Source organism: Aedes aegypti, chromosome 1 (genome assembly GCF_002204515.2).
Source record: "Aedes aegypti strain LVP_AGWG chromosome 1, AaegL5.0 Primary Assembly, whole genome shotgun sequence".
NCBI lineage: Eukaryota > Metazoa > Arthropoda > Insecta > Diptera > Culicidae > Aedes > Aedes aegypti.
In genome coordinates, this window is record NC_035107.1 from 21,301,414 (window position 1) to 21,317,904 (window position 16,491).

The window sequence follows — 16,491 nt, forward strand, 5'->3', positions numbered from 1 at the left end:
GGTCATCTGAGACGAAATTCTTAAAGAGTCTGTTGAACCCGTTATAGTCTCTGAAAGTGTCTTTGGAGCCTATACAATTTAGCATCAGGATTGAATGCAAACAGAATAAGGAAACAATAGACTTTAGAGTCCATTTTGGTTAGAATAGATACTTCAGAGACCTTCCATTAAAATAGAGACTTGCATTATAATAAAGACCAAGTCTCTTAAAAGAAACCTACTACCAGGATCATTCATTGGATCAACTTTTGTTATCACACATATTAAAAATATGAATATCGTTTACATATTATTACAGTTAGTTTCTTTCTTATTTTCTCAGGATTTTCATTATAGATTTTCTCAATCGTTCTTCTCACGAGCAAGAACTTTAAAGGGCCATGTCACGCTTTACTAGGCAAGAGAATATCAAGAAAACTCTTGAGGTGTCTTCCATCCTCAACGTCCCTACGATTCGTCGACAAATTTATCCTACGATTCCTCATTAAGTTCCTCCAGAAATTTCTCACGGTATTTCCCCAGCATTTCATCAAAATATTATTATTGCGGTTCAAACATTTCTCTATAAAAAAATTAACCATTTTTTCATGGACTCCGGATGTCCGGATTTCATTAAAGAATTTCTTCGAAACGTCTTGTATTACACTATGCAGAGATTGTAGTTTTTTTAGTTATCGTACCAATTAATCAAGAATATTCTAAGAAGAATTTTATCAACAATATAGGAGTTTTTTCAGAGGTTACACTAGGATTTTACTCAAATATACCTCACGGATTTATTGTCCATAACATTTCCATGGCATTTCCCTGGAGACATTCCTGGAAAAAATCGTTTGAAATTTTGAAAATCTAAAAAAATTACTTGAGAAATTTCTGCAGAAATTCCCTTGACATTTCCCTGGAGACATCCCTGTAATGACTGGAAAAAGTCTTTAACGATTTCCTTGAGTATTAAAACAATAAATGTAATGGAAGTTATGGAGGAATTTTGAATTCCTGAAGGTGTTCTAAATGGGAATGTTGGAGGAAATCCTAGGGATATCAATGGAACATTTTTTTGAGAAACTTCATTGAAAAATGTTTGAAACGATTCTTGGAGGGATTCTTGATGGTCTCCGAAGTCATTTCTGTGGAAAATTCCAGATTGAATTTATGAAGGTATTTAAAACGAATTTCTAGGAATGTTTACACGTTTAGGACAAAACAGATAGTGTTATTATGACGGAAAAAATACTTTAAAATTTATCGTTAGATTTTTTTCAAAGATCTTTGAAAATAAATTTTTAGTCATCTGAAATTAACTGTTCGTCAATCATTTATGTATAGTGGAGAATTTATTAAAACTGTAATTATTTTTTGAACCCTGGAAAAACCTGGAAATATCATTTCTGTAAATGAGTAGTCACACTAATAGAGTCATTTGGCCTGAAACCATTAGGCATAATAAATCGTTCACTACCGGAAAAAGAAAACATTCTCGAAAACTTATTCAAATAGTCAAAAAAAAAGTATACAAACTTACTTTATCGATTATACGTGTTTCGCAGACGAAATTCAACACATTTGGCTCTGAACCAATTCAATTTTCACTTTTAGAACGTTCAGTATCCGGATTTACAAAACGACGAAAGTAAGATTTTTAACTTTCGCTACCTAACCACTACTTTCGCCGCTCCTCTGTATGGAGAGACAAAGTGACTTAACCACGAATCAAAACAAAACACTACTTGAGTCGATTTTACACTGGTACAAAAACGTCGCAAGTAGCTGAATAAATCGGCTTATCATTTTGTAATAATTTTTTTTGTGTGAAATTATAGGAACTCCCTGGTTTTTGAACGCGAGCTTATTGTATGCAAAATTTGAGCAATGAACACGGCGAAAAAATGTTAAAATGGTGATTTATTTTAAAACAGTTTTAGTTTGTGATTCTTCAGAATTGATTTTCTCGAAACCGTATGGAAGTTACTTACGTCGATTTGAAAAAGTAATGGAGCATTACATAATCGCGTTGAGTATCATACAGGCGTATCTGCAGTAATCGATTTCTCTTCGTCCATTTTATCTATGCATTATTACGCGAAATTCAATAGGCTTTCGAAACATTTTACGGTGAAGTACGATAAAGGAAGATGAATACTTTCTACTTAGTCAAAAATAGCAGTAGAAAACAGTCGCCCGGCTAAATAATTAACTAAAAAGAAAATCGATGAAGAGAAATCGATCACTGCAGTTACGCCCTTATGATACTGAACGCGAGAATATACTTTGCCAAAGTGAAATCTGTAAAAAAATACACGCCTTCTCGGTCGAATCTCGAACTCACGACTCCCAATTTACTAGATAGGACGCGTTACCGGTACGCCACGAGAGAGAAAAGTTCAGCTGAATTAGATTTCGACTCAATAATCACGTGGTCCGCTTTTGCAAAGCGCATTTCATTCGGAAGAACTCGATGCTCATCCAAACACAACGCTTTCTATTGTATATATATTACCACATTAGTCCGACGAATATGTTTTCTAGAACCATTCCAAAAGCTACTCATAAGCTTCAAGGACTTCCAGCTTTCATTGATGATTCAACTAGAATTCGTGAAGTTTTCGCCATTTTTTTTTCCAAGGATAAGTTAGGAATCTATTTGTGTTCACCAAGCATTGCATCTGTAAGCTGCTCTGAACATTTTAAGAAACTTGCTTATGTGCTTCCTAGAGGCCGACTAGGAGCCGACGGTCGTAGGAAAACCGGCTAGAAGATTCACCAGGAACTCTTCAGAAACCTTGTCAGATATCCGTCGAGAATCTTCGCAGAATTCACTTAAGTATCACTACTACAGGGATATCATTCGTATATCTCATCAAATCTCATCAAGTCTGTCATTTATAAAGTAAACACAGTAAAAAAGTCGAATTCATTTAATCCCGTTAATAGTGACACTAAGTGTGGCTGAAAGTATACCAGTATTTCTCATATGAGCAATTCCACCGAACATGCCGATTTTTTTTTTAAATTTAATTTTTGTATTTTTTGAATCGCCTGAAAATTTCCATACAGATTCTTTATGACCAAAAATGCCATTTTGCAAATTCAGACCGCCATTTTGAACCTCGCCTTATTTTTGAGAAGGGCGTATCGGAAAATGCATAGCAAATCATTAAAAAACTGTAACTCGAAAACGGTTTGTCCGATCGATTTGAGATCTTCTACAAAGTTGTAGGTATTGCTTAGGACTATATGGAGAAAAATGTGCACGGTAAAAAAAGTTACAGATTATTTTTTATTTCAAAAACCAAATTTTAAAATCGATTTTCTCCAGAAACGCAGTTTTGATTTTTTTTTTATTTTTGGATATGTTTTAGGGGACAACTTATGTGATTTATTGCACAATGTTTCAAAATGGAAGAATTATGGACAAAAAAATTATGATTTTTTCAAAAATTACAGATTTTGAAAAAAAAATCGAAATAGAGGAAAACATTAATTTTTTATGTGATTATTTGAAAGTACAGAAAAAATGCATTCGAAAAGTACTGAAGTAAATTTTTTTTAGGTTGCATCAATTTCGAGATATACTCATATTTGTATAAAATTTTCAAATAGAAATAGTAAAATAGGCTCTTTTCAAGCATATTTCGTGTTTCTCCATTCCAGAAATATTTTATTTTGATTGAGTGAACCGTAGCTGAATTGTTTATTGTTTGATCAAAACCTATATACTAAAGTATTTAAAAAAGTATGCACGGTAAAAAAATATAAACGAAATTTTCAAATGAAAATTTGAAGTTCATTGTTCTTAAAAACCGCAAAATTGATGTCTTTAATTTTTGGATATGTTGTGCAGCATATTGTTTGTAATTTCTTGCACAATGCCTCAAAACGAAAAATTTTTGGATAAAAAGTAAATTATTTAAAAAAATAAATAAAACGAATTTATGTAAAACGATATTTTTGGTGCGTTTTTTTGAGTACAGAAAAATAACTATACATTTTTAAATATGAAAAATTTCTATCGAAAAATACTTGACCGAGGTCATTGACGGTACAGTTACCAAAGACTCCTGACTTGGAACATTCATTTCAGTATCAGAAGTTACATGTTCATCACTGCGTCATGAGTCATCGCTACTAGATAGTTGAGTACAATTAGACAGTTTTAAACACTTTTATACATCTTGAACCGATATAACTCATTACGAAAAAAATGATATTTGTACAGCTTCACGCACAACAAAAATAAATACCACACCACGAAGTTTTTGTACCGCATTTTTTCAATGATGATTGCTACAGTGATAAATCTTGACAACATAGCGCATTATTTTTGTACCCATGAAGTACGTTTAAAAAAAAAGCGTCGTTTTTCTTTTATTCATTCACCATGTCCAAATGTATGGGTATAGGAAAAACGTGTTTGTTCATCATACCTACTAACACAGGCAAAAGTGATGAAAACCCTTGTGGAGCCTGTTTAGTAGAATGATACGCGTATTTCAACCTCAACTGTAAAGCCGTCTTCAGTGTTGTGTACTTGACTTGACTTGGTCTGTGTTGTTGAAATCAAAATAAAATTTTCCGGAATGGAGAAACACGAAATATGTTTGAAAAGGGCCTATTTTTCTATTTTTATTTAAAAATTTTATATAAGTATGAGTATATCTCGAAATTGATGCAACCTAGAAAAAATTTACTTAATTACTTAAGTACTTAAGTCTTCCAATGCATTTTCTGTACTATCAAATAAACACATAAAACATATTGTTTTCCTATATTTCGATTTTTTTCAAAATTTGTAATATTTTATAAAATTATAACTTTTTCCATAATTCTTCCATTATGAAACATTGTGCAATAAATCACATAAGTTGTTCCCTAAAACATGTCCAAAAATAATAAAAATCACAGATGCATTTTCATAGAAAATCGGCTTTTTTTTTTATTAACAAAATCTGTCATTATTTTTTACCGTGCACATTTTTTTTTCCAAATCTAAACAATACCTACAACAACCGCAACATATATCCAAAAATTAAAAACATCAATGTTGCGGGTTTTAAGAACTATTAGCTTCAAATTTTCATTTGAAAATATCGTTTACATTTTTTACCGTGCACTCTTTTTTCAATACTTAAGCATAAATGTTTTGATCAAACGATAAACAATTTAGCTACGATTCGCTCAATCAAAATAATTTTTTTCTGGAATTGAGAAACACGAAATATGCTTGAAAAAGGCCTATTTTTCTTTTTTTATTTGAAAACTTTATATAAATATGAGTATATCTCGAAATTGATGCAATCTAGAAAAAAATTACTTAAGTACTTTTCGATTGCAATTTTTCTGTACTTTCAAATAATCATATAAAAAATTATTGTTTTCCTCTATTTCGATATTTTTTTTAAAACCTGTAATTTTTTAAAAAATCTTGTCTTTTTTGTCCATAATTCTTCCATTTTGAAACATTGTGCAATAAATCACATAAGTTTTCCCCTAAAACATACCCAAAAATAAAAAAATCGAAACTGCGTTTCTGGAGAAAATTGATTTTAAAATTTGGTTTTTGAAATAAAAAATAATCTGTAACTTTTTTTTACCGTGTATATTTTTCTCCATATAGTCCTAAGAAATACCTACAACTTTGTAGAAGATCTCAAATCGATCGGACAAGCCGTTTTCGAGTTACAGTTTTTTAATGATTTGCCATATATTTTCAGATACGCCCTTCTCAAAAATAAGGCGAGGTTCAAAATGGCGGTCTGAAAGTGCATAATGGCATTTTTGGTCATAAAGAATCTGTATGCAAATTTTCAGGCGATTCAAAAAATACAAAATTATCGGGTTTGCGAAACGGCGTGGAACCGCTCATATGTCAAAAAAATCTCATGGTTACCTCTGCCCGAAAATCCGTGAAGTGATTTGCAATGCAAATCTGCCAATATAGAACATGAAATGAATTCTTTTAAAATTTTTTCCCGGAACTCTTCGAGAAGTTTGTCAGATATCCATTACGAATCGTTGTAGAAATTTACCAAAGATCACTAAGACATATATCAGTCGAAAACGTCGCCAAAAATCCAATGTTTTAAAGGTTACGCGAATCTGTTGAGAATAAAGCCGCAAATATGCCGTGAATTTCCTCCAGGAACGATCTTAGCTTTATTTTCAAGCTTAAACTGGATTGAAATAGAAAGGGTGTGCGTTGCTTGCCAATCTCTCATTGAAAGAGCAATACTGAAAGTATTTTATCATAATTTTCATAGATGAAAAGCAATGCTGGTAAGAGATTCCTCACATTTTTCGTCAGTCCTTGATACTCTATGCCCAGGGGAGTCAAGGAAATTTCCATTACGAAAAGATCCAGGACCGACCGGGAATCGAACCCAGACACCTTCAGCATTAGGGTGGGGCTTATTTCCAAAAATCTTCCGTACACGGGTAGAAATCAGAATCCAAAAACAAGATTATGACTCATGATATCATGATTCCAGCGTGTTTTCGTCTTATGAAAATACACCATGATTTGGACTCATGATATCATGAGTCAGATTGCCGTAACGCAACACACGCGTTAGGTTTTTGTAGCTGATTGCTCGGAATCATGATTCAAATGACAAAAATGCTGAGTCGCGCATCCGAAAAAAATAGAAAAAAAAGTTAAAATAGCATGTATTGAGATTCGATCCAAGAACCTTCCGATTGTGAGCCACGTACTTTACCACTCAACCGCTTCGTCATCTTGATTTGAGAGTGATCGAGACGAATGACATGAAACAAAGTGCACCGCTTAGTGTTTTCACACTTGATGTTACGCTTATGAGGAATCATGATTATGACTCCAGGAACCATGATTTGTGATCCTGATATTATGACCTAACCAATTTATGAATTTCATGATTTGTAAATCATGGTGTGGGGATCAGATTTTTATCCGTGTAGTCAGGATTTACAAAGTGGAAAATGATCACCGGTCCCAAAATAACATCCTGTGAAAAAATGAGATTTTTTGGTGAAGGTTTAGAGGTGGCGCAAAGGGCGTAAGTGCAATTTCCCCATTTAAGTGAACTCTGAAAAAATTTGGTATGCTTTTCAGCTTGTTTTGGTGGTTTTAGGACCCTTAAGGGCAAAAAATCACCTCAAAATTGCGATATCTCCACTCCTTTAGATGATATATGACGAAATATATTTATACATGCGATTTTTGGCCCTTGTATAGGTTACGCTGACTGATTACTATGAACCTGAATAAACATATGAATAGCTGGGGAGGATTCCTATGCAAGTAGAATGGAACAAAGAGCAAAGAAGAATGAGAGAAAGAACAGGCCACAGAAGAATGTAAGGTGTGGAGAGTTAAACAAGGGAAGGTGTAACTGATGATATTATGTTAGAATGAACTACGGAACCGTGAAAATATCTCGGTTGGATGTATGAGATGTGATTATATGCAAGTTTAACACTAATTTTGTATTTTAGAATGCCCGTTTGATATAACTCCAGCAATTGCTTAACGCTTCCTCTTAGAATTTCCACAGGAATTTCTGGATTATGATGCCATTTCAACAATTAATTGCGTTTGGGCTTCCAATACTTCACTTTTGGCACAACACCTTCAACATAACTTCGGACAAACGAAAATGCAGTTGAAGTTCAATACATCGTTCTACATCTGTATATGAAATCGATGTATATAAACAACAACAGAAGGAAAAAATCGGTAGTCCAAATTCAAATTACTGCACGAGCTTCTAAAGGGTGCAAGAGATAAAGCACTTCAGGTAGAAAACCTCTCGAATTAAAAGCTTCACAGTTCTGAAACACATTTTTTTAGGAATTGCGACAGAGCTACATGAAGGAATTTTCACAGGATGTCCTATGTATATATATACATGCTTATATAAATTTGTTATGAATTTAATAAATACTGCGTGAGGCTGAATTTCCAGGATGTATATTTTACAACGGTCCATTTCGATAAATTGCTATCAACATCCAGGAAAAAAAAAACCGAACGATTATTGAACTAAAGCAGTGAAGTGGACATGCAATTATCTATACCTACCAGGAGAATAATGATGAAACTTCGCATGGAGTTGAGGACATTTTAGCCGTTACTGCAATTTTTCTATTAAGAGTAATCTAAAATCGTATGCATGGGTCGAAAACTAGAGATGGGTCAAAAATTGGTGCTCATCCCCTACTTGAAGAAATATTGCTCGAAATATTTCTGAAGTAGGTAATATTAAATAGAAGTCAATATAATCATCGTTTTCTACTGGAACTTTTCTCCATTGCGTAAGATCGAGATTTTACAAGATTCCTCAGTTACACTCAACACATCACTAGTTTCACCCTCCCAACTGTTTAACCCACCTCACCTTACATTCTTCTGTGTTCTTTGTGTTTTCTCTCATTCTTCTTTGCTCTTCGCTCCATTTTACTAGCATAGGAATTCTCCCTAGCTAATCATATGCTTATTCGGGTTCATAGTAATCAGTCAGCGTAACCTATACAAGGGCCAAAAATCGCATGTATGAATATATTTCGTCAAATATCATCTAAAGGAGTAGAGATATCGCAATTTTGAGGTAATTTTTTGCCCTTAAGGGTCCTAAAACCACCAAAACAAGCTGAAAAGCATACCAAATTTTTTCAGAGTTCACTAAAATGGGAAAATTGCACTTACGCCCTTTGCGCCACCTCTAAACCTTCATCGAAAATTCTCATTTTTTCACAGGATGTTATTTTGGGACCGATGATCATTTTCCACTTTATAAATCCTGACTACGGAAGATTTTTGGAAATAAGCCCCACCCTAATTCAGCATGGCATTGCTTTGTAGCCACGGACTAACCACTTGGCTAAGTAAGGCCCCAGTTTTTATCAATAAAAAGGTTTTACGGACCCCCTAAGAAGTCTTCATGATCCTAGGGATCCGCGGACCATCGGTTGGGATGGCCTGATATCGTATAATAAAAAAGACACGGAAACCGTCTTCAGCCATCTAGCTGCACAGATTGTTACTTAACACTAGGCAACGGACAAGCATGCATGACATTGGCACAGTCAAGAAACATTCTTTACGAAAAGTTTCAATGACTGTAGCGGGAATCGAACCCATACGCATCTTTCACGAAGAAACAGTCATGCCAAATGGTTACTCAGTGTATGAGGTGAAGATGAATCGATGCCAAACTTCAAGTCTTTAACAACATAAATCTGAAGAACAAAACAGCTGTTCAAGTTGAAAATTGGATCGATTGTTCACCACCAGCGAAATACTAAACAATCACAATTTTAGCTTGAACGATTATCTGGTTCTCAAGATTTTTGCTTTTGTGATGTGGCTTTGATACGGTTATGCTTAACGACTTAACGTGAAATGGCCTTATGCTTAACGACTTCAAGCTATATTTACATCCCTTGAAAGAACTCCCTATTTTTGTTCCTGAAAGCTCGAAACTCCCAACATAACCTACAATTACCTATTTGAATTTGAAATTTGTATAACGGTACTAACGAATCTCTTTTTCTCTTCCCACCCAACAGAGTCTCTTCTACGAAATCCTCTCCGGAATCTGGGTGCGCAACGGGCTCCAGATCAAGGGCCAAGCCATGACCTACCTGCAGGCCAACTTCTGCAACTCGATGGTCGACATGGATCTGTTCTTCCTGCAGATCTGCGCCACCCAGCTGCCGGCCAATATGTTCCTCACCGATTGCATCGCGATCTTCGGCGTTTCCGAGTGGCTGGGGATGGGCGTGCTGAGTGCCCCGCAGGAGATGGAGCAGGACTCGATGCTGGAGGGGTTGCTGACTTTCTTGGCAACGCTGATCACGTCCCGGGTCAACTTGGGGAACGATGAGACGACACAGTGTATCATAGAGATCAGTGCCCTGCTGGCGACGGGGGACAAGACGCACAGCCAGCTGCTGGAACTGATGCCGGAGCGAAGTTTGAACGCCCACACGCGGAACTTCGAGCGGTTTTTGAAGGATCTGTCGGTTTACCGGCCTCCGCCGGTGAACTCGGAAAACTTGGAACAGGGACTGTTCATGCCGGTGGCCGAGGTTTGGGAGAAGTATTACGATCCGTTGCATGTGCTGCTGCGGGCGGTGCACAGGCGGGACTTCCAGAACTCGATGGACCGGTTTAGTGGGTATGTGAAGGGCGAAGGTAAGATGCCGAAGAGTGGGAGTCTGTGGCCGCCGTTCCGGCTGCCGAGTTCGTGCGGGAAGGTCTACAGCGATCCTAGGAGTATTCTGAGTTCAAGAGTGCTGCATGCGACGGTTTTGGCGATTTTCTACAGGGCTGTGCATACGCATAGCGTTTCGGAGCACATGTTGGCGCTGGCGGTGTTCCTGCTGGAGATGGCTGTGAGTAATAGCGAGAGCAACAAGGTTTGTGGTAATGAGCTGGAGAGAGGTGTGGCTTCAGGGACTGGGAATGGACGCCGGGCGTCCGAGGAAAGCAAGGAAGCGGTTCCGGAGTTGCTGAATTGCTATCCGAGCAATTGTTTGACGGATAATCTGAAGATGACGATCAAGCGGATATCGCTGATACCGGGTGAGCCGCAGGTTTCGCCGGCGAACTATCAGAACCAAAGCGCAGGAACGCCCACGTTCGACAGCGACGTGGAATGGGAACTGTCCGAGAGTGAGACCCTACCGATGTTGGTCGGTAGCGTTGATAACGAGTACGGAACGCATTTGAACAGTGGCGGTGAAGTTGCAATTCCTCAAGACTTGTCCGTAGTGCGAGGAAGTTCGCTTGCCCGGCGAATGGATGACGAAGATGACGATGAAATGGCTCAGATGATAGTCGATCAACCGCTCCCGCCGCTAAATCTACGACAGGCCTTAACCTTGCCCGAGTACCATAACAACAATAACGAAAGCAATGACGCCGTTATGAACTCCGGGACGGTTGCGGTTCCTCGGGTGACGAGTGAGATCTACAACGAAAGCAGTATGGAGCTAGTGATTCGACATGACTTCCCCGTTGCACCGACTCAGACTTCGACAGCCAACGACGCCAATCGGACGATCACTCCGGATACGACTATGTTCTCCTCGTCTGTACCCTCCAACCCGGGCCTGCTGCTGCCCTTCAATCGTGTTCAACCAGTTACAGTTCCTAGTAGACCGCAGCTGCCGGCCCCGGCCAATGCAAGTACCGTGGCCAACGCAGTTAGCGCTACATCCACCAATTCCGGTGGAGCCAGTTCCCAACTAGTCCATCAGATTGCCGGCAGTCGACCGCGGCACAAACGCCGCAATATCGAAGCCTCCCGAGATTCCACCCACGAAGCGGACACCGTACTGATCGAGGAAAGCATCCTGTCGCTTCTGCTGAAGCTCCACTCGCAACTGAGCGGTGCGTTGGATAGCTTCTCGCTGGAAGACGATGCGCCCGAGGAAGATGACGAACGGATGGACCAGGACGAAGACTCCTCTAGCTCTTCTAGTCAGCAACAGCAGCAGCGTATCAAGGTTTCCGAATCGCGCATCGGAGATGGTCCGTACTTCATAGGGAACCTGCTGCGGAGGATCGCTCGGTTGGACGCGAGCTGTGCCCGGAAGATCAACGAAATCCGTCACGCCCTGTGGCCGAACCAAAGAGAACGACAGGCGGAGCAGAAAGCACGCGAGGCTAAGGAACGGGAAGAACGCAGCAAGCGGGCGAAGGAGCGCCAGAAGAAGCTGATGGAGGAGTTCGCCAGCCGCCAGAAGGCCTTCATGGAGCAGGCGGCGGCCAATATGGATTGTTTCGAGGGTGACGAAGAGGACGAGGAGGAAATGATCGAGATGCCACGGGAGAAGGAGTACGATTGTATCATTTGTAATACGACCGGACCGAGTACGGAGTCGAATCCAATTGGGTTGGTGGTGTTGGTCGAGTCTAGCAGTATTGTGGGTCACCGGAGGAAGGAGAACGACCGTTGTCCGTTGCCATTGAATGATGATGATAAGGCGCGGTTGGAGCGCAACGTTAAGATGTCCACCGAGTTCAACAAACGAGTTGATCTGCTACAGTGGAAGTTTGGTTCGACGTCCTGGTTCCTGTCCCATAACATCGGTTGGGAAGGGGGCGTCCATGTGCAATCCTGTGGACATCATGTGCACCTCACCTGTCAGGATTCATACTTGAAGTCCCTGCACACTTCGGCTCGACCGCAGAACCTCAACGTTGAACGGGGAGAATTCTTCTGTCCGGTCTGTCGGCAGCTTGCTAACTCAGTGCTTCCGCTTAGCCCTTGCCTGGACCGTCCAACCCCACTGATACGAACTCCTCCTCCACCGTACAGCAGTCTAGTCAACGACTTGATGAACCTCATCAAGGAAAACAAACGCCCTCCGACCACCAACAAACTGTACGAGGCCATGGGCCGAGCCATGGAGAACATGACCAGCTGCACGCAGCGGAACATCAAGAAGCACCCCGTCACTCTGCACAGTCTGTTCTCGTTTGTGATTTCGATCGCTCGGATCAACCTAGAGTCGGAAATAATCCAACGGGGTGGAACCCTATGCACCCAAAAAGATCTCCGCTACAAACCGAAGCGGGACTGTATCGTCCCACTCTTGCACGTCCTATCGCTGAACGTTCGGCTGATGATCAATGACGATTCGCCGGTGCGACTGAAAGCCGGAGAAGACTGGCCCACGTGGCATTCGTGGGCGATCCTTTGTGGACTGGCACTGGCCCGACAACAGGAAGCCGATGCCGGAGTGGAAGGGACTTCGGCTTCGGCGACGGCCGGTGCCGTAGGCGCTGCTCTGGGTTTCCCACCCTCGTCGGAGCCCGAGGATGGCAACTCAACGGCAACCACGTCCGCACCCAGCTACAGCAACAACGAAGCTATCCCGGCACTGCTGAACGATCCGTGCGCCTTGCTGCTCAAGTTCATCCTGCTGGCTCCGCTGCATATGGATCAAGGTAAGAACTTTCTACGATTTCTCTAACCTTTTGTTACGACCACTTTTTTATCAATCAAATCAATATCTTCATAAGGTATCAATTTAGACGGCCATGATGTTGTGAAAGAACTTGAAATCTCTCTTAAAATGCCAAGCATTGCTTCAAGTTTTCCTCAAGGGATACGTCCAGAGATTTCTCCACGAATTTCCTCAGCAATTACTGCAGGACTTCCTCCAAGATCTCCTTCAATCATTTTTCGAGGGATTTTTTTCAAAAATTCTTTCATGGATTTTTTCAGAAATTCCTCCTGGTACTCCTCTAAAGGAATGCCTTTATAGATATTTCCAGGATGATGTAAATCTTCGAGCATTTTAATGGAATATCTATAAGTTGATAAAAATCGAATTTAGTACAGGGTGTCCGCAAATTATCCGTACAAAATTTGAAGACATGGCTCTACACAACCAAGCATACTAAATTCAGTATTCTTGCACGGTTTTAAACATTGGCTCATTATATTCTTAAGAAGTAAGTTTGATACATTTCCGATTTCAAATATTTGCAAAACCAAGTCAAATGTATTGAGGTGTCTTAAAGGGAGCTGTTTTTGGAGCATTATGACGGAAGAGAAATGTCCATAGAACTCACTGGATTTGAACCGTATTATTTACTATTTCCGGTCTAACTTGAAGCCGCTAAAATGTGGGTTACGTCAAATAATAATAGGACATTTGGATTCATCTCTTTTAGGTTTTAGGGATAACACATCTTCAGTACGACTAGCAGCCATCAGGAAAAACGTCTCCGAAAAATTGAAATTTGCCTATCTCAGTAACAATCAATCATTTCGATTTTTTTTAAAGTTATAATTTGTGTTAATATATAGTTGTATTATAAAAGTTACATGGACATTGATTTTTCATTGTTTTCAATGCGATCATCTTTCCAATGTTTTGCTGTTCGGATAATTTGCGGACACCCTGTAGGTATACTAGATTTGTTTTTTTTTAACTTATTTCTTCAGGGATTCCTTCAAGAATTCCTTCAAAGTTTCTTCCAAGGATTCCTCCAGACAAACATTCAGCGATTCCTTCAGAAATATTCCAGACATACCAGGATTCCTTCAAAAGTTTCACTAGGAATTACCTTCAAGAAATTCTACAGTCATTTCTCCAGGAATCAGTGCTGTTAAATGTCAAAAATTTGGAAAAATTGAAATGTTTATTGCACCTTTCCATGTGAAATATAATATCAGCAAATATTGCCATCCGATAGTAATATGGAAAAGGTCACCGGGAAAATCATTTTCCGAAGACTTTTTCCACAGGCAACGATGATATCGGCAATATTCAATTGTCAAAGTCACGTGATATTCGTTTAACAGCTCTGCCAGAAACTCCTAAGCGATTTCTCTAGTGATTTCTTCAGAAATTTCCTTCAGCAATTCTTGAAAAGATTTCTTTAAGGATTCTTTCAGCAGAAATGTCTCCAGATACTTCTTTGCGACTTTCACCATAGATCCCTCCAGACATTCTTTCAGGGATTATTTCAGAAACTCTCCAAAAGTTTCCTCCAAAGATTCCTCCAGATATTCCTGAGAAAAATATTTTAGAAATTTCTCCAGGAAATCTTTCAATGATTCCTACAGGGATTCTTCCAGGGGCACCTATAAAGATTCCTCGAGAAATTGCTCTAAATATTCTTCAGGAAGTGCTCCACGTACTCCAGAAATCCCTACCGGGTTTGCTCCAACAATTCGACCAGCGATTCCTTTCAGATATTCCTCCATCAAATAGTCAAATCCTGTAGAGATTCATCCAGGAATTTCTCCACGAATTCCTCCTAAGATAGTTTCCTCCAGAAATTCCTCTATGTATTTTTCCAAGGATTGCTCCAGGAATCCAGGAGTTCCTCCGATACTCTCCCGAGCGATTCCTCCATTAAACCTTTCTGGAATTCTTTTAGGAATTCCTTTTAGAATTTCTCTTGGAATTGTTCCAGGGACTGCTTCAAAAATTCATCCGAATATTGTTCCAAGCAGTTCTTATTTTTCCCATAATGCCTTCAGCAAATCATCCAGAATTTTTTATGGGATTCCACCGAGAAATCCTCCAAAAATTTCTCTAATAGTTCTTCTAGGAATGCTTCCGGAGACTGCTTCAAAAATTTCTCCAGAGTAGTAATTCCTTGAGGAATTCCTAATGCCTTATGGAACTCCTCCACCAATTGCTTCAAAAAATCCTCCTGGCATGCTCTTGCGAATTCCTACAGGGATTCGTTCTCCAGGGTTTCCTTCTGAATATCCTCCTGAATTTAGGGTTTATTCACAAATTTCATAACGCCAAAAATGCCAAGTTTGATACCACCCCGCCCCCTCGTAACGTATGTTGTATGAATATTCAAATTTTGTACGAAATGTAAAATTTTGAGGACACCCACCCACCCTTTCAGCGTTATGAAATTTGTGTGGGCCCTAATAGCCCTCCCGATAACCCTAATGGAATTCTTCCAGGATTCCTCCAGGAATTTCTCCAAGGATTTGTCAAGGTATTCTTCCAGCGATTTCTTCGAAATTTCAGACATTCTTTTAGAAATTCTTCCAAGAATTGCTTCAGATGTTCCTTGAAGAATTCATTCAAGGATTCTTCTAGGAATTTCTACAGGTATTCCTCCTGAGATTTTTCCATTAATTTCTTCAGAAATTCCTCTAAGGATCCGTCCAAGGATGTTTTACGAATTCCTCCAAGAAATCCTCCAGCAATTTATCCTGGGATTCCTCGCGGTATTCCTCCAGGATTTTAATTATGGGTTCTTCTAAGGAGTCCTTCAGAATTGTCTAAAAAATTATTCGAAAATTCCTCTAGGAATCCTGGGATTGCTCCAGGGATATCTCCGGAAATTCTTTCAGAGATTATTCCAGAAATTTCTCCGGATTCCTGCAGAAATTGTTCCAGGGCTTTCTTCAGAAATTTCTCCAAGAATGCCTTCAGAAAGTCTTCCAAAGACATCTCCGGAAATCCCTAGAGATCGTCTGCTAGGAATTATTCTGAGGATTTCTCCAGCGATCGCTCTAGGTTACTTCCAGGTTTCATCCAGGAAATCTTCAAAGGCTTCCTTTAGAAATTCCTCCAAGGATTCTTTCAAAGATTGCTTCAGATATTACTTCAAAAATTTCTTTCAAATTTCCTTTTTCAAAAAATTCTTTAAAATGTTCTTTCCGGAGACTTAATAAAATCCAACTTGAATATCTACAGAGATTTTTTCCAGAAATTGCTACCGGAATTTTTCCAACATGTTTCTTCAAACATTCTTCCAGTGATTCCGCCGGAAATTCCTCGTTAGAATTCTTTCAGAAATTCCTTCAGAAACTCCTTTAGGGATTCTTCCAAGTATTACTCTAGATATTTTGCCAGCAATTCCTTATAGGATTTCTCCAGAAATTATTTCAAGATTTTTTCCAGAAATTCCTTCAGAAGTATCTCCATATTCTTCCAGGAATTCCGTTTTGAAATTCCTCGAGAAATTCAATGTAATATTCTTGCGGTAGATTTCTCCAGGAATCATCAACTGGAATA

General features: G+C 39.1%; 1 protein-coding gene across 2 annotated transcripts in view; it reads left to right on the plus strand.

Moving 5' to 3' along the window:
* Nucleotides 1-16,491, plus strand: part of LOC5576538 (E3 ubiquitin-protein ligase UBR3) — a 227,327-nt gene that overhangs the window by 185,689 nt on the left and 25,147 nt on the right. For both annotated transcript variants that reach the window (XM_021839109.1, XM_021839110.1), the window contains one exon: nucleotides 9,544-12,934. In XM_021839109.1, the coding sequence (XP_021694801.1) occupies nucleotides 9,544-12,934 (3,391 nt within the window). The remainder of the gene's footprint in view (nucleotides 1-9,543; nucleotides 12,935-16,491) is intronic.